The sequence below is a fragment of the Equus asinus genome, chromosome X (genome assembly GCF_041296235.1).
Source record: "Equus asinus isolate D_3611 breed Donkey chromosome X, EquAss-T2T_v2, whole genome shotgun sequence".
In the NCBI taxonomy this organism is placed as follows: domain Eukaryota; kingdom Metazoa; phylum Chordata; class Mammalia; order Perissodactyla; family Equidae; genus Equus; species Equus asinus.
The window spans coordinates 128,011,111-128,035,913 of record NC_091820.1 but is presented as its reverse complement, the minus strand read 5'-3'; the positions used below and the strand labels follow the sequence as shown (position 1 = coordinate 128,035,913).

General features: G+C 49.3%; 1 protein-coding gene across 1 annotated transcript; it reads left to right on the top strand.

The window, feature by feature from the left end:
- Positions 1 to 16,114: 16,114 nt before the first annotated feature.
- SOX3 (SRY-box transcription factor 3) lies at positions 16,115 to 20,022 on the top strand. Its single transcript, XM_044763852.2, has one exon. The coding sequence runs from the start codon at positions 17,084 to 17,086 to the stop codon at positions 18,560 to 18,562; it is 1,479 nt and encodes a 492-aa protein (XP_044619787.2). The 5' UTR covers positions 16,115 to 17,083; the 3' UTR covers positions 18,563 to 20,022.
- Positions 20,023 to 24,803: the final 4,781 nt, after the last annotated feature.

Genomic DNA, 24,803 nt, shown 5'->3' with positions numbered 1-24,803 from the left:
GTCACCCTACAGATCCATCGCTTGTTCGAATTCTGTCCCTTAGGGAAACTGCAGGACACAAAAACTAGAAACGTTTTTTCAAAGAGGGTTTCCTTAGAGGTCTTAGTGGTGAGCGGGGCAGGTAAAATCTGGGGTAAGCAAACTGGAATTTGCATGTCAATTATATGGGTTTAACATAAATTAACACATCGGTGGGTAACGAACCATTGTTTACGTGTTAATGAAGACATTTTCCTGATGATGGGTATGCATTTTTGCATAACTCTCACGTCTAAAGTTTGCGGAAAATTTGACTTTCCCCAGGCAGTGGGAGGAAATAAAACAGTGATTTCCTGGGTAAAGAATCGGAAGTTACCATCAAGGTGGCCAAAGCAGAATAATGCAGCACGTTAATATCTAAAATATCACTATCAATCAATTGGAATTAGAAAACAACCATTTTCTTCTCCTGTAGCATGAAATTCTGCCTGTCAAAGTTAAAGAGATTTGTCCTTCTCAGCACGAGGCTGTAGATTGAATAGAAAGGTGACTTCCCTGAAGATACCATCACTTCCAGTGACCTGCCTTCCTGCCATTGCAGGCTCGGGGAGAGGAGAGATGGAGGAATGGTGAATAAACTCAGAAGCGCACATACCTTGGACAGAGCCTTGCGCTTGTGCTCCGGAAACACTAATTTCCTCAAGGCCACTTTCAACACTTTCCTAAGTATCGCCCTAAAACTTTTTGGATTAAGTGACAACTTCCTAGAATTTGAAACATTGTGACATCTCTTCAGCCTCTGGATTCAAGTCTCCACTTTACAGAGGAAACACTTTCAAAGACAAGCTATCCCTTCTCAGCTCAGGCCTAGAAATAGAGAAGGCTGAATTCCAGGAGGGGAGAAATGTTTTCCCCAAGAAGTCACCCAGAAGGCTTGGAAAGCAGAATCCCTGAGTGCCTTGGCCCATGCTCCCTGCGCCCTCACGATGTGCACTTCCATTCCCCTTACCTCTCAGCGCTTCAGGTCCACATTATCTCCTCAGCATTGGGCTAGGAAATGGGTGGCCCTTGCGGTAAAGATTTTCCTCTACATCCCCTGCTTGTAACCCCACCCCACCCCCCGCCATATGGCCATGTGTCTTCTCTTCCTTCTTCAAATCTTAATGAGCATCTGTTCTCTGCAGGTCCTACACTGAGGACACAGAGAGGCCAATGCCCTCAAGAGGCTCACATTCTCCTGTGGGAGCGGGGGAGCTGACAAATATAAAATGGGGCAGTGGCATCACACTGTGGTCAGGGCTTTCACTGAGGTCAACACAGAATGCTCCACTGGCACAGAAAAGAGGGCCACCAGTCCTGCCCGGGAAACAGAGGACTCAGCACAACTCCTCTCCAGGTAACTTAACGCTTTGAGGTAGCTAAAATGTTGTCTGCCCCAAAGTCTGAAGACCTCTGAATTGCATAGTGGCGAAAAGGGGAACGTTCACTCAGCAAGCTAGGCGGGGGCAAGTAGGAAAAAGTTCGAAACAGGTGGAAGGACACCCATCTAGCTGCCTCCAAACTCCCTGAAAGTGTAAACAGAATAGCTGGGGCTTAGCAAAGAAACCAAGTTTTGCCAAACAAGAGGACAGAGTGTCTGTCTCTTTTGTTAAGACTGTTTTTATAGTGCTTAACACGGTATGTCTTACTTTAAAACAGTATCCAAACAATTGTTTTTAGCAGCAGAATCCCTTTGCCTCCCACCCAAACAAAAGCTTCTACAGAAGCCCAAGAATAAAAGAGAGGAGCAGCGCTGCTCCTGTTGAGGACTTGGAGGAAAGGCGTCCCCAGAGGCCCCTGAGAAGGGGCTGCAGGCCCTACAGACTGCACGAAAGAATGTTTGTCCTCAGCAGTCTCCCTGCTAAACCGTGAGACCCACAAAACAGCAACCACATCTTCCTTATGTTCCTATTTCCAGAAACTACCACACTGCCTGCTAAATGGCATGAACCGAAGTGAACTGAATTGAAAAGGAATGCAGGGGAAGAGAAGTAAATGATGTGTGCCAGAGAGAGGCAGGATGTGTCAGTGCAGACAAGAAGGGTAAGTTACTCATAGTTAGATGTAGTGACTGAAGGAGCAAAACAGCTGGGGCAAAAAATGAATAATGCTTCTCTAGAGTCACTGGAAACATGGTGCAGAGAGACAAAAGCAAGCAAACAATTAGAAAGCTTTATAATTAAAGCAACATTATATACAATAACCACAGAGGCAGGAACACAGAACCATGCCAGGGGACTAGGGATAGCTGCCTGGATGGAGGAGGCAAAGCTTGAGCTAAAACATAAAAGTCTGGTCACACAACTGGGAGGGAAGAAAGGGACAAGCACCCCGGGACCAGATCCTGACGACCCTTACATACCACCTGCAAGAGTCTGGCTTTATTCTACAGGAAGTGGAGAGCCATTGAATAATTCAAAACAGCTAAGTTACAGGGTTAAATCTGGATATTAGAGAGCTTAGAATACAAGAAACTATTTTAATAAAACAGTAAAGGGGTGATGAGGCAGTGGCTTTGGGTAGGGAAAAGAGACCATGGATTTAGGGCTATAAATTGAAAGAGCAGAACTGGGAGCCTTTGATAGCCCACTGTCTGGTCATTTTTGGTTTCTCCAACAGAGTGCAAAGTGTCCTTTCTAGCTGGCTCTCCACCTCAGCATGAGCCAGACACTCAGTGAACTGCAGTACTGGAGGCAAGGAAGGGGGAGGGAGAACTGGGCCCTTCCCCTGACTGAGCCCAGGGCAGCCTGGCCTGGCAGTGTGACAAGGACTTCTCACCTACCTTTCCTCTTGGTTCCCAATTCTACATTTTCCAAATCCCCTCATCCTCGTTTCCTCTTAGCTGATTAGTTAACTGCCACACAGTCTGGAGGCTGAGGCTCTCCTTTCTTAGTGCTTCCAACTTGGACACAATGCTATACTTGTTATTAACTTAGTAGCTATAACGGAAAAAAGCTAAAAGCTTCATCCACTCTCACAATTTCCTTAATATTCTTCCTCTCTAACGGAGGGGCACATGACTTCACCTTACAAAACTGAGGATTTTAATACAGGGGGTCCTCAATTATATGACAAAGCTTAACCCCCAACCACATCAACCAGCCTATCCCAGCAGCTGGTAAGATAACTTCTTTAAAACAGCCACATCTTGAGGCCACTGGTGACTTCTGATAAAACAATGGCACCAAAGGCAATGGAAGCAGAGACACTGCCAGACCTTGCTAAGCAGCTGACCCTGCCAATCTCAAAGACATCAGTAATCCCCATCAAAGCCATTTTCTAGGGCTGAGCCTGTGGCCGAGTGGTTAAGTTCACGCACTCTGCTGCAGGTGGCCCAGTGTTTCGTTAGTTCGAATCCTGGGCGCGGACATGGCACTGCTCATCAAACCACGCTGAGGCAGCGTGCCACATGCCACAAGTGGAAGGACCCACAACGAAGAATATACAGCTATGTACCGGGAGGCTTTGAGGAGAAAAAGGAAAAAGTAAAATCTTTTAAAAAAAAAAGCCATTTTCCCCTCACTTTGCTTTGCAGAAAGAAGGGTGTCCTTAATCAGACTCACTGCTTACACTCCAGAGTGTCGCTCACTTGGGGACATATGTCTACATTACTGAGTTATTACAAGGATTAAATGAGATCCTACATAAATAAAGCTTAACACATAGTAGACACTCCATAATAATAGCTATCATTATTATCATCAGCATTTATTCATTCGGCCAAGCAGGAATGAATGAATGAAGTTCCTTAAAGTCAGATGATCCTACAAAAAGATGCAGACAACTTTGTTAGCTTCAAATTTGTCTAATAGTATAAATCTCTAACATTGCTTAGGGCTTTTCCATTTACAAAGACCTTTTAGGTAAGTTTTTTTTTTCATTTAAATTGTAAACTGCTCTCACACCCAGCACACCCAACCCTCTCCTCCCTTTCCCCGCCCTATTTTTTTGAAACATTTACCATCTTCTCATATACTATATATTTAGCTTTAGAATCGTTAACTGGTTCTTGCTTGTCCGTCCCCCTGCAACACACACACACACGCACAATAGAATGTAGGCTCCACAAGAGCAAAGATCTTGGTTTTGTTCCCTGATGTATTCCAAGTGCCTAGAAGAGTGCCTGGCACATAGTAATAACACTTTTGGAATGAATGAAGGAATGAATGAATTAATTAAGGCTCTGCAGCCCACTGTTTGGAGGGACCATAGAATTAGGCTCAAAGGTTGCTTGATCCGGAGAAAAATTCTAAAGTTGGGTTGATTAGAGGGGAGGACAAAATTTTTTAAATGCCTGTAAGGAGGCCTGAGGGCCTGGGGTGGGCAGTGAAAGTGGGAGGGAACTCCTCCCCTCACTGGCCCTAGGCTAAATAGGCTGAAATGCCTGTAGAAATCTTTCCTTTGGAATGCAGCTTCATTGCAACTTGGTTCTTAATAAAAAACTGTTATTCGCTTACAGATAATATTTTAGAGTTACAGAAAGATTTTCTCTGTGCTATCACTTGATTAACATAACCATCTGAGAAGGCAATGATCATGCCCCTTTGACAGATGAGCACACGGGAGGCTCACAGAGGGGAAGTGACCTGCCTCAGGTGACACAGTGGGCTTACCACCAAACCAGGACTCAAACTCAGGTCTCCAGCTTTCTGGCGTAGGAACTCGCAGCTTCTCCACATTGCCTCTCTTGTGCACTAATAATTACCAAGGCACTTTCTTTTTTGGATTGTTATCGCAGAAAAACTGAAGGAAGCCCAAATTTCTCCACTACAATGAATAACTGATTTTGAACCTCACTATAATGATTACTCTCCTGTTCAAAAATCATTGAGACACTGCAAATCCTACCTGAGGTGGGGGCAGGGGGACTGCTGGCACCTCACTGCACAGAGAATAAAGTCCAAGTTCTCAGCTTGGCCTTCACTGTCCTCAGCAATTTAACCCTAACTCCCAACTTGCACTGCGGCTCCTTCTAGTTCTTAGCCACACTGATCTCCTCACCATTTCCCAAACATGCCTTGCACTATCCTACCCACGGGCCTTTGTGCTAGCTGCTTCTCCATCAGGGATCTTTGCCATTTGTGTCTTTCAAGGCATAGCTCACAACTCAGACTTCACCTTCTACAAGAATCTTTTCTAAAATATCCCAGACAAAATGGCTCCCTCTCTCCCCTCTACTCCTACAACATTTGACACCTTTGCAAATGCCTTGAAGAGAAGCTGGCTTTTGTTTCAGTCACTCTTCTAACAGACTGAGTTCCTGGAGAGCAGCATCTGTCTCTTCCACACTGTCCAAGGCAGAGTAACTGATTTAAAAAATGAGCATTTAACAAGACGAGCACCAGCCTAGCTTCTTGACTTAATACAACTGCAAATTGCTGAGCAATCAATTACTTCCTTTCGACCAAAATGAAAGCTTATTGGTATCAGATAATATGTCTAATCTCTACCTGAACCTTGACTATGCCTTCTTCTTCTTTTTTTTTTTTTAAAGGTTTTATTATTTCCTTTTACTCCCCAAAGCCCCCCGGTACATAGTTGTATATTCTTCGTTGTGGATTCTTCTAGTTGTGGTATGTGGGACGCTGCCTCAGCACCCATGTCCGCACCCAGGATTCGAACCAACGAAACACTGGGCCGCCTGCAGCAGAGCACGTGAACTTAACCACTCGGCCACGGGGCCAGCCCCAACTATGCCTTCTTTTGTTAAATGCCCTGTGGGCCCTCAAAAATAAGGGGTAACTTACCAAAATGAGGACAAAAGGCAACCACAAAGCCTGGTAAAATGAAGTCTGCTTTCTCATTTACAGAGTTCTTCCTGGAGGCCACCCACTATAATGCCTGTTTTTGGAGAATACCACCATGTATTTTAAAATTTTAACTGAAATCCCAAAATCAAATGGAAATGATGCCAGGTGGAAGCTACTAAGCTCTATTGAAATAGACTGGAGGAGAACCCAGGTTATCTGGGCTGAGGGTCACTGAGAGAAAGGGAAGAACCAAAGATTACAATGAATCAATGAACAAACTAACAAAACAGATAGATTACCTGCATTTTACAGTTGGAGGAACTGAGACCCAGGGGCAGGAAGTGATTCCTCTAAGGTCACACTTGAGGTGATAAGCAATTTAACAACCAAAACAATGAATATCCATTGAGTACCAACCACATGCCAGGGCTTTTCATATATATTATCTTATCTAATACTTACAAATCACCCTGGGAGATGCACTCAACAGCCAGAATGAGCATTCCAATCTGGGAATCTGACCATGTCACCCTCCTGCTAAAAACTCTTTACAGAGATTTAGATTTAGAGGCATCTACTAAACTAGTCAAAATTAGCAAAGACAGTCATTCAAAGACTCCGGAGATTGAGCAAAGGCTTATAACAAATTGAGATTTGCTTGCTGCTGGAGGTGCTGGAGCTGATGACTCTAACTAGGACATCTAGGAGAATGGCCATTTCTGAAGAAAATGAGGGACCACTTCAGTTTACTTACTATTAAACATGGCGACATATGGGAACTTTGGGAATCTGTAAAACCTTACAAGGGAAAGGGCCCTTAGAAAGCATCTAGCCCACTTTCCTCATTCCGCACATGGGGAAAGTGAGACCCAGAGAGAAGAAGGGTCTTTGTCGAATATCACACAGTAAGGGAATCAGGCGCTCCTAGGACAGTGCCGTGAAGAGAATCCATCATTTGGAGACTGATCAAATCTCAAAGTTTTGTCACCATGTGTGTAACCTTAGTTTGTGAGGATTAAACACACATGATAACATCTGTAAAGGTCAAGGTCACATACAGTGTCAGTTTGTAGTACGCTTTAGTAAATGGTCACCATCATCATAATTTCCTGAAACCTCTGGCAAACCCACCTTTGCATGAGTATGACATAAACCAAGAGATTAACTTGAACACTGGGAAAAGTCAGAAGTCACTGCTGGTGAATTGGATGCTGGGTCATCAGACTACTTTGCTATGACTATCAATGTGAGGCCCACCTGGGAGGGCTAATAAAATATGGGATTCTTTCAACTCCTAAGAATGAAAGGAGATATGCATCACCGTGAGAGATTAGTGTGCACTGTGTGAGAAGCGCACACTAGCATATTGGTCTACCTATTTAATCCTGAATCTGATTCAGTGTTAATTTTAATATTTCAAATTAGTACTTCTTGAGAACTGGTGAAGTCCCTGGCCAGTCCTCCTCTGGGGGAACAACCTAGGGGATGGAGGGTCCCTCCTCATTCCTCCTCTACCATTTGTCACTGTTGCTTAAGACATCTGGCCATCACTCAGTGGTTTACTGAAAAATAGGAAGAAATAATGACATGCTTCTTAATATGGTATAGTATCAATAACACTATAGGCTATGCAACCTAAAATGAGAAACACACTCATTGCCACAGTGCAAGCAAACTATAGCTTGGTGGAAAGAAAACTGGACAAGGAGTCAGGAGGAGTCCCTTCCATGCCTGATTTTGCCAACAATAAGCTCCACCTCTTTGGACAAGTCACTTAATCCTTCTAAGCCTGTTTCCTTATCTGTTAAAATATAAATAAGTCTGCCCCCATCTGTGCTACATAGCTCACAAGGTCGCTGTGATGATGATGATGAAGATGATAACCTAACATTTGCTGAGTCCTATGACTATGTACTAGGCACTGAGTTCAGTATTTTATTTACACAACTTCATTTTCCACAATCACCTTAAGGGGTAAATATCATCAATTCCCACTTTATAGATGAAACTGAAGCTCAGAAAAGTCAGATAACTTCTATTAGGGACCAGGGGAAGGATTCAAACCCAGGTCTTGGGCTCTTAACTATTCCTTTGTGCTGCATTTTTATCCCTCAGAGCCTTAGCTAGTCTTTCAGCAGGAATTTTAACTAGGAGTCAATCCAAGTTTCATGCTAGATCTGTTTCTTCAAGTGCAATGGCATAGACTAACCACAAAATTACTCTTAATCTGAACTGAAGTCTCTGTAATTTATTTGTTTAAAAAAATTGTTTTTGTAATTCTCTAAGTCTTTTTAGAAGCCACTGTGAAGAACGATAAGACTTTAATCTCTGCAGGTGATTAGGACTACTTTTTAAAATTTGGTTTGCTCAATTGTGCCTATTCTGAGACCCTGGAGAAAATATAAAAGCTATGAAATGTGAACAAGACTCCTCTCCTAATTCAACACAACTCCTGATGCAATCTATAGGAACAATAATACCTTCTACTGAGCTCTGAAGGAAAAAAATTAAATCTTACACTTTAAGCAAATATAAAGCATTTAAGATCCATATGACACTAATTGTATATTTTTAACAGCAGGCATGTCTCTATTATAAAAGATATTTTATGTTATCTCAGAATTAAACACAAGAGGCCCCTCTGTCACAAAGCAGAACCCCTGTCATCTCAGTGAGTGCTCTCTAGAGAGCCGTGGTAGAAACAATCTCAAGTGACTGTGCGAACGTGGGAGACCGCAGTGCAGAATTGGAACCACGGAGTAATTAGTTCATTTTTTTCTTTCATTCCAAAAGGACTTCCTCAAGGACTATGATTCATTCCACAAACATCTGTGCATAGCCATATAAGAGGTAAGAAAAGTGACATGGTCCCCTCTCCCCCACACTAGAGGAATTTTCAATCCTATTTCGAGGGAATAAGGCTAGCTGAAAAACAAGACAACTCTTAATTGAACTTGCTCGGGGCTAAACAGAGTGCCAGGTGCTTTCAGCTGTAATATCTCATTGATTCTCCACCCCAAGCCAGTGAAGAAGGCCTGACTACCTACCTTTTTCAGGTGACAAAACTCAGGTTCAGGGAGATTAATAAACTTGCCCACTATAGTTAATAATACTGTATAGTGTATTTGAAAGTTGCTAAGAGAGTAGATCTTAAAAGGTCTCATCACAAGAAGAAAAAAACTGTAACTATGTGTGGTGACGGATGTTAACTAGACTTGTTGTGGTGATCATTTGGGGATATATATAAATACCGAATAAACCATTATGTTGTACACCCGAAACTAATATAATGTTATATGTCAATTATGCCTCAATAAAAACAAATGAATGAACTTGCCCAAAACAGAGAGTATAAACACCCAGGCTCTACTTCATGTAAACGTCCTGAGAAACATTTTTTTCTATCACTCTCATGAATATGTTGTCCCTTCCAGAGCTGTAGTTAAGGATTCAGGTCTCCCCCGGCAGTTTTGGTACTCCCCCAGATTTCATTTCACTTGCCCACAACATCACATACCTGATTTCTCCTTCCAAAATGAAAGTCAAGTTCTATGATACATAAAATCAGACCCACCAAATTCCTCAGGCAGCTCTCAGTCAGTCTGGACAGCTTTTGGTAACTCTATTCTGACATCCATTTGAACAAAGCACCAAAGAAGTTAATGCTTAAAAGTAAAAAGCAAACATAATAACTTACTTGATATCAAACATATGGCAGGAAGCCATCAAATGGAAGCATCCTCAACAAGGAATGCATGCTGAAAGCAGGAACAAAAGAACCATTTTGGTAACAATTCTTTGTCATTGTTCTTTAGAAATACTTTGAATAGCATCCTACTGTCTCTACTCTTGTCCATTCCTTTCTTCTAAGCTGGCAGACTATCTCTAAGTTGTTTAAAGGATCAAGACAATGATACCCGTCAGGTACAAGTCCATGGTTATTGTGTTATTTTATTTAAATGATTTTATAGTTATGTAAAAATATTTCTTTATTTTATAGTGAATAGCTCAATTATATTTAATTGTATTTTTGAAACCCCACAATTCTAAGTGCTTTTATTAGCACAATCCCAGAGTAAGGTCCCAGACCAACCCTATTGCTTTGCACGACTGTTTAGTTCTTCAGGACATTTACATTGTGATTTATAAAGATTAGATAAATAAGTATTCTAATTTCAAAGGAAGCAAAGCCTTTCCAGCCTATACCTCAATTTTGAAGTTTCTAGAATGTGCATCTTAAGGCTTACTAAGACTCTTTGGTATTATTGCCAAATATTTTTTCTCATATTATTACTTTAGGTATGTTGAAGGTTTTATCTTGTAGTACACTCTACAAACAGATTATTTTTTCTCCTTGCAGGCTAGATAATTTCACCAAAATAGTGAAGACTTAGTAAATTTTTAAAAATGAAATTATATCTAATGACACCAAACCAATGGGGTTAGCAAATTTCAAAACCTATATTTTTAAAATACAAAGATGTATTAACCAAATTATGGTCTAAAGGGCACAGAAAAATCATCTGGAGATGGATTTAGCTCTGTGAACAATTAGAAACAATACTGAAAGCTGCTCATTTATGTCCCTCCCCTGTCATCACCTCGTCTGGGTTTTTCAATAATGGACTAAGAAATATAGGAAAAAAAAAAACAAAGCAGGGTCTTCAATATGGTTTTTCTTTGGGAAACAATAAAAACATTAAACTTTATACATTTAAGTGTCTGTGCACCGAATGGTAGCCCTTTCATGGGAGTCCAGCTTGGGTTTTGTCTGGGTGGGGAAGGGGGGGAGGGAATCCGTGAATACCCTCAGAGTCATTTAAAATATATAGTATTAGCTAATTGATGAGAGGACTAAAAACAATAGTAAGTAGGCAGTCTGGCTGCGTGCCAGGAGCGAGGCTTTATGGTGAAAGGAGTTTACATTAGAGGCCTGTTTTTCCCCTTTCCTTATATGAAATGAACAGCTGTAATTGAAAAGCAAGGAGCTCTATGGTTTATAGAAATAGGTGTTGTGAAGAGCCTTGGCCGTCTAATTTTCTTCCTATTGCAGGGCAGGCTTCCATTGTCTGTTTTTTTAGAGCTAATTTCTTTTCTGATCAAAAGGCCCACGTCGTTGAAAAGGTAGTAATGACTATTCATTTGGCTGAAGCCTCCATTCTCCAGACTGCAAGCTTTATTTAGAAATGGCTATTTCTTTCTAAAAGGAAAAGCTCATTTATGTCCTCTTATAATGTCAATTAAAGTAGAATATATTTTAATTATTTATCCTGAGGAGAAACCTTTTAGGAACTTAATTTAGTATGCCTATGCTATGCAGACACTACAATATGTGACTGTGGAATGATATCTAGGCACATGGGTTTTATTTTATTTTACCACTAATGAATAGTTTATTTGCAACTAATTAACAAGTTAAATCGGCACAATTAGTGTCGGATTTCTTTAATAATATAACTCATAAAGGAATAGCCATTGGAACTAGAAAATAAGGTTGGTTGTTGGCTTTGTAAAGAAACCATTCCACAAAAGGGGCAGTTTTTTCCCATTAGAAAGGGTGATTGGGACGTTCTCCTTGCCTTTTCAAACGAAGGCTAGGCCGGGCTCGGGGAGGAAATATGTTCAGAAACAAGGGGAGACAGTGTTAATTACACAAACATCACGTTAGCAAAGCCTCCAGGTCGTAACCCGGCGACGCTTTCGGAGAAGTGGAATTGGGGTGACGGCGGCCTAGACGCCAAAACACCAGCGCGGCCAGGCCTCGCGACAGACCTCGCTTTGTCGCCCCGTCCGGCCTCGGCCCGCGCGGAAACGGGCCGGCCTGAGGATGGGCATCCTCCATACCTGGCAGGCAGCCGCACGCTGGCTGTTCCCGGGACGCGTCCTCCTCCCGGCTCTCCGTAGAGAGCGGCGGCCCACAGCCTCTCCTGTCCGCCACGCAGACGGCGGCGCCTGGACGCCCGGCAGGGGGGCTCCAGGCCCGAGGGAGCGTCGGCGGGCCAGCTCGGCCGGCGCAGCTCGGCGCGGCCGGGGGTAAGCGCGCGCGCACGGGGAACGAGCGGGGCCCCGAGCCGTGGCGCACCTCAGTCCTCAGCCCCCTGGAGGTCTCCCAGGTCGCCGCCGCCTTCTGCTGCTGAATGGGAAAGGGCGGGGTCTCCTCCCGTGCCTGGCGCACAACACCGCACATAGTAGGGTGTACCACAAAGGTTTGGTGAAATGACGACCAAAAAGAGAGGCGAAGAGAACATAGAAATTCCGCGCATCGAATTCCATGGCTCTCCAGTCTCTTAAAAGAAAAAGAGAGAAGTAGCAAAAAAGAAAAGAGAGGCATAAAGAACACCTGGATGTTGCCTTGAGTTTTAAAATTTTCTCCAGGATGCTCTCCCCAGCCCCAAGCCTGCCATCCTGCGCCCCCTGCAGTTGGGGCCGATGGTTTTGCCCGGTTACTCTGGAGGTGCAGAGGAGCTCTAGTGATTATACAGGCACTCTTCCCTGGGGAGCACTGACAGGCCTGGTGGGTCCGTGTCCCCTGCTGTCTGAATAAGCGTGTGGACTTGTGGGGACGTGGAGTAACTCAAACATCATTAGGTACTGATAACGATTTTTAGATTGTTTTCCGGGCCCGGGCTTCTGGCAGGCCACCTTGCGGCTGTAGACGGCCGTGCCTTTGCAGCCATAGAAGGAAGTGGAAAAGGCGACAGGCCTAGTGGGAGGGCAGGCCTGGCTATAGGGTGCGGGGTTCCGAGATGCTGCTCTGCAGGGGTGCAGGTTTGGCACCTGGAAGAGTTGAGAGCATGCGGAGAGTCGTGGGCAGGAGGGGAGGGAGAGAGAGAAAGAGGTCGGTGGCCGTGACCTGGAAGACCCTCCGGAAATGGGACCCAGTTCCCGGGCAGAGCCTTCCTTCCTCCGGGGAGATGGCAGCAGCGTTGGGCTGTGTTAGGCAGTGTTCAGGTTATGAGGTCAGCGAGAGGACGCTGAAGGCTTAGGTTGTCAAATTCCTGGTAGTTGCTCCGTACCTAGGGAAAAGAGAGCTGGTCATCAATATCTTAATACCTCGCGTGTGAAAGTAATCTTTGCTACCGAGCGTCAAGGTGTGGGCCAAGGGGATTCCCAGCATATCTACCAAGTACAGCTCAGCTAACCAAGTGAATCGAATTTGGAAACTCGCTTTTAAAAGTACACCCTCCCTCCAGAAAAGAGCTACGCCAAAGTGCAACAAAATACAGTTGTACCGCCCACAGGAGACTTTTTGGTACCTCGAGGACCATGTCACCACACACTTCCGTAGCCACTAGGGACATTTCTTTAGAGAGCATCAGTTCGGTTATTGTTTGCAACCTGTATTCACCAGCCTAGGATCTTCAGCTCCTTCCCAGACCTGTATGAACTAGTGTTGCATTGGAAGCTGCGGGGGGCGGGGCGGCGCGGTGCGGTGCCGCGGACTGCGGGAGGGAGATCAAACTGAATGCTCCGAGAACTAGAAGGTGCTGTCTTTTCCACCCGGTTGGCCTGCTGGTGACCTTTCCGACCTTTTACAAGAGATGGTTCCACAACAGACCCAAGCCTTTGATTTCTTGATCAAGGACCTAAATCTGTGGCCTAAACATACAATCTTGGCTTGCAGCCACAGCAAATAGTCAAGAGATGTCCTCAGGAAGAAATAGGAATTACTGCCTCTAGGTAAGCAAACTTTTTTTCTGCTGGAAAGTAAAGCGTTTCTGAGGGTCGTCAGGGTAAGTTTTTCGCACTTCCTCAAAGCGAGACCGCTTGCTGGGCTCCGCTGCACTTGAAAAAGGCGAACATTCGACCCTATTGTCAGGCCTCAGCCCCCCCAGCGAGCGGCACCGACGCGCACCCACCTGATCCCACCCAGCACGCAAACAGCACGTCTTCTAAGAGACTGGATCCTGATCCAGCCGGAAACCCCGAAAAAGGCTCCCCATGAGCAGTTGCTGAGGAGGCTCACACGGGCACCCCCGCTAGAGCGATGGGATAGCCCCTCTCCTGATCTGCTCTCTCTCCCAGGCGCTCGAGGGCACAACTGCTAAAAGCGTACTTTGCAGATATGAGGCCCTTGGGACACCTGATTTCCTCCACGGCTCGAATCTGGAGGAAGGCGGAGTGGGAGCGCCCTAGTCACCCGGAGCCAGCCGGGCCAACCAGGCTAAAGCCTGAGGTCCCCGAGTTTTGCCATAACCGGCCCTCTAAGGATGAGCGCCGCTTCGGCCCCGCGGCGAAGCCGGCTGCCTCTCCTTGGAGGGTTGGGGAGACCTCGAAGCCCCGGAGGGCGGGAAGGGGCGCTTCTGGGTGAAGTTTCCAACCGAAGCCAACAAACGGCGCTGTTGCCCCGCCCTGGGTCCTAGGAGCCCCAGGCCAGCCCCAGTCGGAGGGAGCTGGAGCTTTCTTGCGAGGGCGGGGGGAGAATGGGGAGGGAGTGCTTGGCTGGGTTCCCAGCCCGCCATCCGGGACTCTGCATGCCGCCCACGGGCTCCCGGAGGCCCCAAAGGGCGAGAGAGCTACCGAAGACGCTCTCTTCTCCGGGAGAGGTTGGAGAGGACTGGTCCTGGATCCCGCTGTGTCCCTCCGCTTTCCTCACCCGGTGCAGGGTGGGTGTCAGAGACACCGATTCTGGTTCCGCCGGCTGTCTTACCTCCCCGCAGCCCCCGCCTGACCCGAGGCCCCTGGGGTCGCAGTCCCTGCCGCTACACTTCTTCCGACCCCCAGCGAAGGTCGCGCCGCTCGGCTGGTACCTGCGCCTTCACTGCTAGCGAGCCAAGAGGAACAGGTTTCCTTCCAGCCTGTCTCCCACCTCCCCACGCCCGCAGCGGTAACCTTGTTTGTTTATTGAAATAGTAGTTTGGGTTGAGGACGTTTCCTCGGAAGTGTTTCGAGGGAAATTCGGCGTGACTCTTACTTGGGGCTGTGCAGACCACCCCAGAGCCACCAGGCAGCGAGACCGGTTTAATCACGGCCTCCGAAGGAAGCCAGGAGTAGGGGAGAGGGTGTCTGATCCTAGTAAAAGACTCCCGTAAATCTGTCAGAAGGATGTAATGTGAAAATAAGCTCGCCTAAACCGCGGGCTAGGTGTGATCAAATGACAAACAGCTGGGGGCAGTGACTAGCTCTCCAGATAATCTGCTGCGGGGAGGAGGACAGGCCCAGCACCGCATCCCTTGCCTTGGGAAACATGCAGCCCAGGCGCTGTCACCACAACGGCTTACTTGGGTCCTAAAACTTGGAAAGAATCCTGACATCTGTCAGGCTACTGGACGCCAGGCTGCGCGTCGGTTGGGTAGTTTCCTAAAACGCGCTTCACTTAGCAACAGCCCTGGAGGCCCAGAGAACCCGAGAGGGCGTCTGGAGAAGGCGGCAGGAGGGCTACTGCACATGGACTTCTTTGGGAGAAGGTGGGTTTGCCTAGGGAAATTTGACTTTGTCAGCCAGTTTGCCAAGAAAACAGGTGCAGGTGGGGATTGCCGAACCATTGCGTTTTCTGAGCCATGCATTCCAGTCTGCGGCAACTTAAGTGTGCACACCCGTATGCGCACGAGCGTACACACACACACACACACATAAGACCAATACACAGAACCGCTCCAGATGGTTTACTTTAAAACCCTAAATCCGCACAGCCATTCAAATGATCGCAGCCCTTGGCTGTGGACGTTTGCTTCTTTCTGTCCTGATGAGCAAGAGAACGTAGACCAGGTGGAACCCAAACTTAAGGGACGAGTTTTGAGACCCCAAACTTCCAGGAGATGATGCCAGCTGGCAGTCGGGATTCTGGTGCCAACGGTCCGCCCCAGAGGGGGCTGGCCTACTCTATGCCCCCCAAGCCACAACGGCATAGTTCTGGCTTCGTTCAGGAAAGGGGGAAGCTCCTGGTTTGTAGGCGCCCCTGGATCGCCTGGTCTTGCATTAGCGCTAAGAAGCTAAAATCCTAGGGTTTTGTAATTTTTTTTTCACACTTGGGATTTACGCCTTTCTTTTGGTTCTCCACCTTTCCACGAGGCTGGGGGGCGAGGGCGCAAACCGCGTGGACACCTTATTTCAATCTCTGCCACTTCTGCCCGGCTGGCTTCTCCTTCCCACCCATCACCTCGGGAGGCTCCGGGAGTTTCAGACGCTGTGCCACCCGTTTGGGCTGGCTGAGGCGATTGTCGGAGTTCCCTCTCCCCGCAGCCCGGGTTCCCGCGCCGCTAGTCTTTGGCAGACAACCCAACATGCGGGTGAGTGTCCCGCTCCGAGTCTCGAGGATCCGGTCAGGAAGGCTGTAAAACAAAAAAGGACACGGACGGAATCCGTTAGCAGAGCCTGCTCCCCGGGGAGGCGGCGCGGCGAGAGCAGCGCTCGGTGGTCCTGGCAGGTGCGCGGCCAGTGGAGGGGGCCGGGCGGTCCGCCCCGATGACGGCCTCGGCTCTTCTCCGGCCACCGTCCCCCCCTCCAAGAAACTTTTCTTTCACTTGGAGAGGCTCCGTGTTGCCATGAAAACGGATTTTCCAAGGGGCCCGACCCTCCCCCTCAGGGGCATCGGACTGGAAAAACCGAAATGGCCAGAGAGCAGAGACAAAAAGGGGCCGCTAAGCGGGGGCCTGGAGGGAGAGAGCCGAAGCCGGTTCACCCCCTCCACCCCACACACAGTGCCCGCACCACCGCGTAGGAGCGCCTCCGCCCGGACCCGGCGGCGGGCGGCTCAGTGCTGGCCCTCACACAAACCGGCGGAGAGCCACACCCCCGAGCGCTACGCGGTCCCGAAGCCTGTGTCCCGTATCCAGGTCCCTGACCACCGTTCAGTCCTGGGAGCGCTGGCCCGCGGCTTCCCGGCGGAGGGTCCGGCTGGACAAGGGCCGATTCCAGGGAGGGCTTCTCGGAGCCACAACCCGGGGCACCTCCGTTGCGCCCTGAGTCCCCAAGCCCGCCTGAGTAGCTGGCGATGCCCAGTGTCCCTAGCGCTGGCAGCAGAAGCGGTCGGAGGACTCCTGCGCAGACAGCAGGAGGCTATGCACGGTGGCCCCGGGACCGGGCGCCGCTTGGCCCTGACAGGGCTGCAAAGTTGTTTTCTGAACCCCTTGGGCGCCTCTCTGCCCCCCTCCTCCCCAATCCTGCTCGCTCGCCCCCTCCCCCCTCCATCACCTCCTTGAGTTTCGTTCTTTCAAACTTTTTGAGACCCTAATTGGTGGACTCGGAGCGGCTCTCCCGGACTCTTGCATCCTGAATAACTCTCATCACGTCACCAGGCCCAAGAGGGGCGTGGGGGTGAACCAAAGGGCTCCCCGAAGTTTTTTTTTCCAGCGAGGCCGAACGGGGGCTCGGTGATGATTGGCCAGGGCGCATCACTGCGAGCCTGTCAATCACGGGGCCTGCGGGTGGCGAGGGGCGGACCGAGCCCCAACCCCGGGGGATCCGAGCAGGTATATAAGGGGCCCGGCAAGCGCCCGGCCAGACAGCGAATGCGACCAGCCCGAGACAACGCATCAGGTGCGAGTAGCCAGCGGGTTCCTGCTGACTTGGCGCGGAGCACTTCGACAAGCCTGCCTTTCCCGCCCGACCCACTGGCCCACCGGCCCCCAAGCGCCCCTCCGACGGAGTCCCCAGGCCTTTTCACGGTGGCTGCTCCAGCCCCGGGAGCGCCTTCTCCTCCCGCCACTCTGGCGCACCTTCTTCCCGCCCCAGCCATGTACAGCCTGCTGGAGACTGAGCTCAAGAATCCCGTCGGGCCACCCACCCCAGCGGCAGGCGCGGGAGGCCCCGCAGCCCCGGGCGGTGCAGGCAAGAGTAGCGCGAACACAGGCGGCGGAGCGAACGCAGGCGGCGGCAGCGGCGGGGGCGCGAGCGGCGGGGGCGGGGGCAGCGACCAGGATCGCGTGAAGCGGCCCATGAACGCCTTCATGGTGTGGTCCCGCGGCCAGCGGCGCAAGATGGCCCTGGAGAACCCCAAGATGCACAACTCTGAGATCAGCAAGCGCTTGGGCGCCGACTGGAAACTGCTGACCGATGCCGAGAAGCGGCCGTTCATAGACGAGGCCAAGCGATTGCGCGCTGTGCACATGAAAGAGTACCCGGACTACAAGTACCGGCCGCGCCGCAAGACCAAGACGCTGCTCAAGAAGGACAAGTACTCCCTGCCCGGCGGCCTGCTGCCCCCCGGCGCTGCCGCCGCCGCCGCTGCCGCCGCCGCCGCCGCCGCCGCCGCCGCCAGCAGCCCGGTGGGCGTGGGCCAGCGCCTGGACACGTACACACACGTGAACGGCTGGGCCAACGGCGCGTACTCGCTGGTGCAGGAGCAGCTAGGCTACGCGCAGCCCGCGACCATGAGCAGCGCGCCGCCGCCGCCCGCGCTGCCGCAGATGCACCGCTACGACATGGCCGGCCTGCAGTACAGCCCCATGATGCCGCCCGGCGCTCAGAGCTACATGAACGCCGCTGCCGCCGCCGCCGCCGCCTCGGGTTACGGGGGCATGGCGCCCTCGGCCGCTGCCGCCGCCGCCGCCGCCTACGGGCAGCAGCCCGCCACCGCCGCCGCCGCCGCAGCCGCCGCCGCCGCCATGAGCCTGGGCCCCATGGGCACGGTGGTGAAGACCGAGCCCAGCTCGCCGCCGCCCGCCATCACATCGCACTCGCAGCGCGCGTGCCTTGGCGACCTGCGCGACATGATCAGCATGTACCTGCCGCCCGGCGGGGACGCGGCTGACGCCGCCTCGCCGCTGCCAGGCGGCCGCCTGCACAGCGTACACCAGCACTACCAGGGCGCCGGGACTGCCGTCAACGGAACGGTGCCACTGACCCACATCTGAGCGCCGGCCTGAGCTCGCCGCCCCTCCTCCCCCACCCCGCCCCGCACCCACACGTTGGGATGCCTTGTTGTTTAGCTTTGCTTGCCTGGGACTGTTGCCTTGTACCGATGGTGGGGAGGACAAAGTTTTGCTGTAGCTATCGGGTTTTGTACAAAAGCAAAAAGAAGTCTGGAGCAGCGGAAATGGGACTTTCTAGAACTCGCTGCTGCCCCACCCTCCCCTTTTGTAGGCTGGGAATCGCTGCGATGTTTGCAAAGAAAAAGCAGCCCCCCTCCTCCTCCTGGGTTCCTGGGTTTTTCTGTTGCATTTGAAAATGTTGTCTCCTTAGTTTGCTGTTAGCCGAGGAGTGAGTGAATGGGAGAAACGTACTCTCGGGGGAGGCTGGCCTGAGAACTGCACCATCCCCTCCCCCGGTCGTGTTGCATCTGTTTTCCTCGTGGGTTTTTGCGGGGCCGACCGCGCGGAGGGGCGCGGCAGCTAAGGCCAATGTTAATTTATAGCCAGGTGTTGCGTGTGTCTCCCGCCTCGCCGCCCCTAGCCGCGGGACAGCTTCTGTCCAGTCCGCGTTTAGGCTGTTGAGTTGGTGACTTCTGCCGTGATCTGTTTGATAAATATTTCGTCGCGCTAATGTATTCGGATTTCGTTTGGGTAGTGGGGAAGGGCTATTTTGTTTCAGGGTTTTCAAGGTTTTACTCTTAATTCCTAAATGAGAGATCAATAAATTTTATAACCAACATAATGGAGTCCTGATAATTTTGCGGGCCTGAAACTTTAGGCGCAGGTTGGGGAGGGGACCATCACTTGGTATTATAACCAAGGTCCTGTCCCGGCTGCGGGGAGAGACCTGGGGGAAGGCGGGCATGATCTGAAATGGTTTCTTTTTGACTCCTGGTAATCCAAAACACAGCGGCTCCCAATGTGTTCAACTGAAACTCCGAGGAGAAAGCGGTTTGTCTTCCTGGGAGCGTCTCCTGGGAGCCGGCACGCTCTGGCCGAGGCCAACACCCCGCGGCCACGCACTTGTTGAGAGCGGGCAGCAGCCGCTGAAGGCGTGTCTGCTGCGGCCGCCACGCGGGCCGGGGAGGGGCCACCCGCGGCCGCGGAAACCGGCCCCCAAAGGGCACCTTTACCTTTGTGCACTGGGGCGGGAAGACACTTGAGCCGAGCTGAAATATTTACAAAACGAAAACCCTTCGGAAATCTCAATGATCCTATTAAAAATAAATGGTTACAGGAATTCCTAGCAGGAAATAAGTACATTTCAACCGTGGCGGCTGAAGCGGCGGAGCCAGCATTCAACACTAGAAGGTTTGGTTTTATGAAGTACACCTTAGATTTTAAAAGATGTCTAAAACTCCTGCGATGGCTTTTTCTACTTGACTTGTCAACCTAGTCCACGTATTTGTCTTCTAGAAGAGACTCATCTCAAGCCTCGAGGCCGCATTCTACTCCCCCCCCAATTTTCCCCCAATCCCTGACCCTCGGGCATTCCACTGTGCCCCCCAAGGGCCCTGCGTTTCCCGCCTGGCCACAAGGCCCCAGTGTATCTGTTTGGGGCCGAGGAAGAAAACAAATAGAACGAGTGTTTTTTTACCCCCTCCTCGGCTGTTTGAGGTGATTTCCTTAATCCCTTTAATCCTGTTACCTCGCTATCCCAGAATAACTAAACTCAGTCTTTCCAGTAAGCTTGGCTTGGTGCTCTGTTTTTATCCTCATCCACTCCTGACCACAGGTTTCTTTGCTTGAGGTCTGCTGGGACTCTGGGCGACAGAATCTCCCGTAAATTGGTCCGAATTCCACATTTCCAACCGGCTTCCTTTGTGCGGGCCAGCCATTCACCTGCGGGCCGGGGCAGGCCTCGGGGGGAGGGGCGGGGGCTTTCCGCGGCTTCGGGGGTCGTGCCCGCTTTTTACACATCACTGCGGATCCCGGAGACTAAGCTCACCACGCCTCCCCAAGAAAGGTCGGGTCTCCCAGGGAAGGCAGCGCCACCCCTCCCCCGCAGACGCTGGCACTGCCTCCTCCACCCACCGCACCCCACCCCACCCCGTACTGTTCGGCTTGGGCTGGGAATGCTCCCGACGGTGATTTACAGACCCCGGCGCATTGCCCTCAACCCGGTGCTCATCCCGGACCTGCTGCGTCCGGGCTTGGGCGAGGCCTCTGTGCCACTCCCTCCTGTCCCCGTCCCAGGACCACAGACCTCGGGGGTTGGTGCTGCAACCCTTGCTGCTGTGATCGGAGCAAATCCACAGGTCGCTGCGTCGGTGAGCCTCCCCCTACTCCTCCCACCCCGTGCTCCATGTCCCAGGGGCGGGAGGAAACTCTTGTCATATCCACCCCGCTATTCATATCTTTCACAGTGTTTGGGCCTCAATAAAATACCTGTCCGTAGGTTACTCTGGGTTCAAATTGCTAGCAATTGGGGACACAAGTTTGGTCTGAAATGACTCCAGGAAAGGGAGGGTGACAACAAGCAATTCCACCCCACTGAGGGGGCGGTGCCAACGGGGGAATAAACTGACAGTGCTCCTTTGGAAGAGTCCATTGTGCTGCTGCCTTCTTAGAAGTGCCAGGGTCACCCTTTCAGCGGGTCTCACTTACCGCTCACTCCCTCTCTAAACATCCATGGCTTTGTGCTGCGCTTTGTCGGATTCCCAAATCGCCTTTAAGAGAAAAGATTTCATCAATTACATTTGGAAGATTTAAATATAGATGAAAAATAATTTTCTTTTTAACACCAGCAATAGCGAAAAGAACTGAACTCAACTGGAGTGCAGCTTCCATCCTCCAGGCCGGAGGTTTCAAACTAGAGCACCCGGGCTCCTCCCCTACATACTTCTACCGGGACAAGTGCCCCTTCACCCGTTTATAGATTGGGGTTCTGGTGAGATTTAATTTGAAATAAGAGTTCTGCTACTTAAATGGCAACAATAACAAATTCTGGTCAAACCCCACTCCTGCCTCCTCCGGCTTGTTTTACATATGAGGAAACTGGCCCCTAAAGGGGAAATGACAGTGCTCAAGGTTGCTTAGCTGGTTCGACAGCCCCACTGCGGAACGAGCCTGGGGGGCTCTCCCTCTGCCACAAGAGGGGAGAAACCGATGAAATCCCAGCCCCAGCTGCCTCTCAAGCCCTTAATCCATCAGGGCCTCTAGAGAAAAGAGGTAATTCCTGCCACACAGACACCTAGAAGCCCCTGCTTGGTGAATGGTTAAGTGACGTGGGAGCATGGGGTTCTTAACAGGAGAGAAGACCAGCTCACCTTTTAGTTTCCCCTGACAGGAGCAAAGCTACCTTTTGGTGGGAATTATCCTACATAGAGATTTTCTTTCCTGTCCTGTCTGTATAACTCCCCTCATTAATCTCCCTTCCCGAAATCTACAGGGTGAGAGGGCATCCAAAATGTAGCAAAGATTTATAAACAAAGATGCGTACACACCTCCTTGTAATGGTACAACGTACACACAAGCCAAATGTGCAACAAATAGGAAAGGTTATGTAAAATATGTTTTCAAAAAAGACTACTTTGCAGATACTAAAAATTGTGTGTGAAAAGATTTTAATGACACAGGGAAATGCTTAAAACACAAAGTGAAAAGAGCAAGATGCACAAAAGTCTACTGAGTATATATGACCTATTTAAAGATAAGTATATATGACTGGACAAATACCCAAAAAGGCAGGGTAGGATTATGAATAATGATTAGGCGTCCTTATATTTTCTCGTACTTTCCAATTTTCTCTGACAGGATTGTATGCCTGTTATCACCGCAAAAAGCAGGTTGAAAATATATTCTCTCCCTATCTCACATACAGAAGTGTGTCTCCTTGCGAAAGAAGAAAGTTCAAGCTTTCTCGTCGTTTGTTGTCGGGGAGGACAGGGCAGGGAGCCCCGAGCAGTGATCCTCTAGCTCTCCTCTGGGTTGGGGCCTGCAGTGAACACAAGCAGGAGGAGCACACCAGAGCCACCCCCACCAAGCAGCCTCCTCAGCAAGCAGGAGCAGGATCAGATTAGTGACGGCTCCGTCATTCTTCAGACCCACTCACTGGACAAAAAGACCTCCTTGGGAGCCAAGCTGAACAGCCTGGGCTGTGGGGAGCAGGGGCCACTGAGGAATGAGAAGGCACATAAACCCAGGGGCCTGAGCAAGCCACACTGCCCTCTTGGGAGGGGTGCAGAGAGCAAGCCCAGGGGTTGAGTCGCAGGCCAGGCAGAGAAGGTACTTGGTGAGCACCCACCAACTAAATGGACACAATATGCTGTGTCTCTCCTCCCATTGCCCCCATCCTCTTCCACACCACTGTTATTTCTTGCTGGACCACTGCCATGGCCTCCTACCTCTTCTCCCTGCTTCTACTCTGCTCCCTACCAATCCACTCTCCCTAGAATGCTCCCTCCACTTGTCAAAATAAATCCTATCATTGTCACTTCTCTTCTTAATAACCTACTCGTGGCTTCCTATGGGTCAGTCTTGGGAAAATATCCCAACTCCTCCAAAGCTTTGCTGGCTCCAGCTCCTGCTGCCCTCTATGGGCTCAATTCCTTGCACTTCTACTCCTCTCTCCCTCAACCACGGCCAAGATTCCTTTGAGACATGTTTGTTGAATAATTAAATCATGGTTGCTGATGGCTGCATATCTAAATAAATTCTAAAGTCCACTAATCATCTCAGATAAAGATTATTATGCACAGTATGTATTTTATTTTGCATCTATGGGATTTCCCCAAATCCGCACATCAAGTGCAGATTTCCTGACAATTAATAAAATCTACTAGCAAAAACACGTCTTTTCTTTCCTGCCTCAGGGCTTTTGAACTTGCTGTTCCTTTTCCTGGAATGTTCTTTGCCAAGCTCTCCCCTCAAATAGTCCAGAGTCCTCCGGAAGATCTCAGTTCAAGCATCACTTCTGGGAAGTCTTCCATTTTGCCCTCCTCCAGAATAGGATCTCCTTGTTAAAAGCTCTCATAGCACTGGGTACCTCTTCACAGCACTGATCCCAGGGGGCATTTTACATTCGTTCGTGTGATTCTGCCTATTGTCAATCTCTCTCCTAGTCTGTGAGTTCCATGAGGGCAAAGACTGTGTCTGATTTGTTCACCAATACCTAGCATGATGCCTATTCCATATTAGCCTGTCAAAAATATATGTGGAGTGTTTACTGCATGTTTAAGGAATGGGTGCCCTGGGGACTTTAAACTAGTGGGGTCAGTGCAAGCCCATGAAAATCAAGACTGAATTTGCCACCTTGGCACCATTCCTTGCCAGCTGTAGGCTCTTGAGGACATCACTTACTCTGGGTCTCAATTTCTTCAGGTGTCAAGTGGAAACAACAATGTCGTTGGTCTGTTGTGAGGATTCAAAGAAACAAACAAACAAAAAGTGATGCTTTGAGAGCTGAGCACAATGTCTGGCACACAGCCACCGTGCAGTGCATGTTAGTTACGGTTATCACCTTTCTTAGCAGCCTTTGTTGACTTCAGGGAGGAGCTAGTGCTCTCTGGTCAGATTCTGTTCTTCCCACCATCACAAGCGATGTTTCTCATTGCTGAGGCCAGTTCTTGCTATAGAAAGAAGGCAAACTGAGACATCGTCATTGAGAATGAACAAACTATATGACACCAAAAGCATAAACACTAAATAAAAAAAATAGAAAATTGAACTTTGTCAAAATCAAACTTTTTTGCTTCAAAGGACACCATCAAGAAAGTGAAGACAATCCACAGAATAGGAGAAAATATGTATAAATCATATATCTGATAAGGGGCTTGTATCTAGACTATACAAAGACTTAAAATTCAGTAATAAAAAACAAATTACCCAATTAAAAATGGGCAAAGGCCTTGAAGAGGCATTTTTCCAAAGAGAATATACAAATGACCAACAAGCACATGCAAAGATGCTCAACATCATTAGTCATCAGAGAAATGCAAATCAAAACCCTGATGAGATAGCATTTCACTCCATCTAGGATGGCTATAATAATAATTTAAAAATAGGCAATAACAAGTGTTGCTGAGGATGTGAAGAAATTGGAGTCCTTATACAGTGCTGGTGGAAATGAAAAATGGTGAAGCAGCTTTGGGAAACAATCTGGCAGTTCCTCAAAAGGTTAAACATTGAGTTATCATATGACCTAGAAGTTCTACTCCTAGGAATAATCAAGAGAAGTGAAAACATACATCCACAGGGCCGGCCTGGTGGCGCAGCAGTTAAGTGCGCACGTTCTGCTTCAGCG

Bases quoted from the DNA above. Each gene is read 5' to 3' on its own strand.
- SOX3 (XM_044763852.2), top strand. From the start codon at position 17,084: ATGATTGGCCAGGGCGCATCACTGCGAGCCTGTCAATCACGGGGCCTG.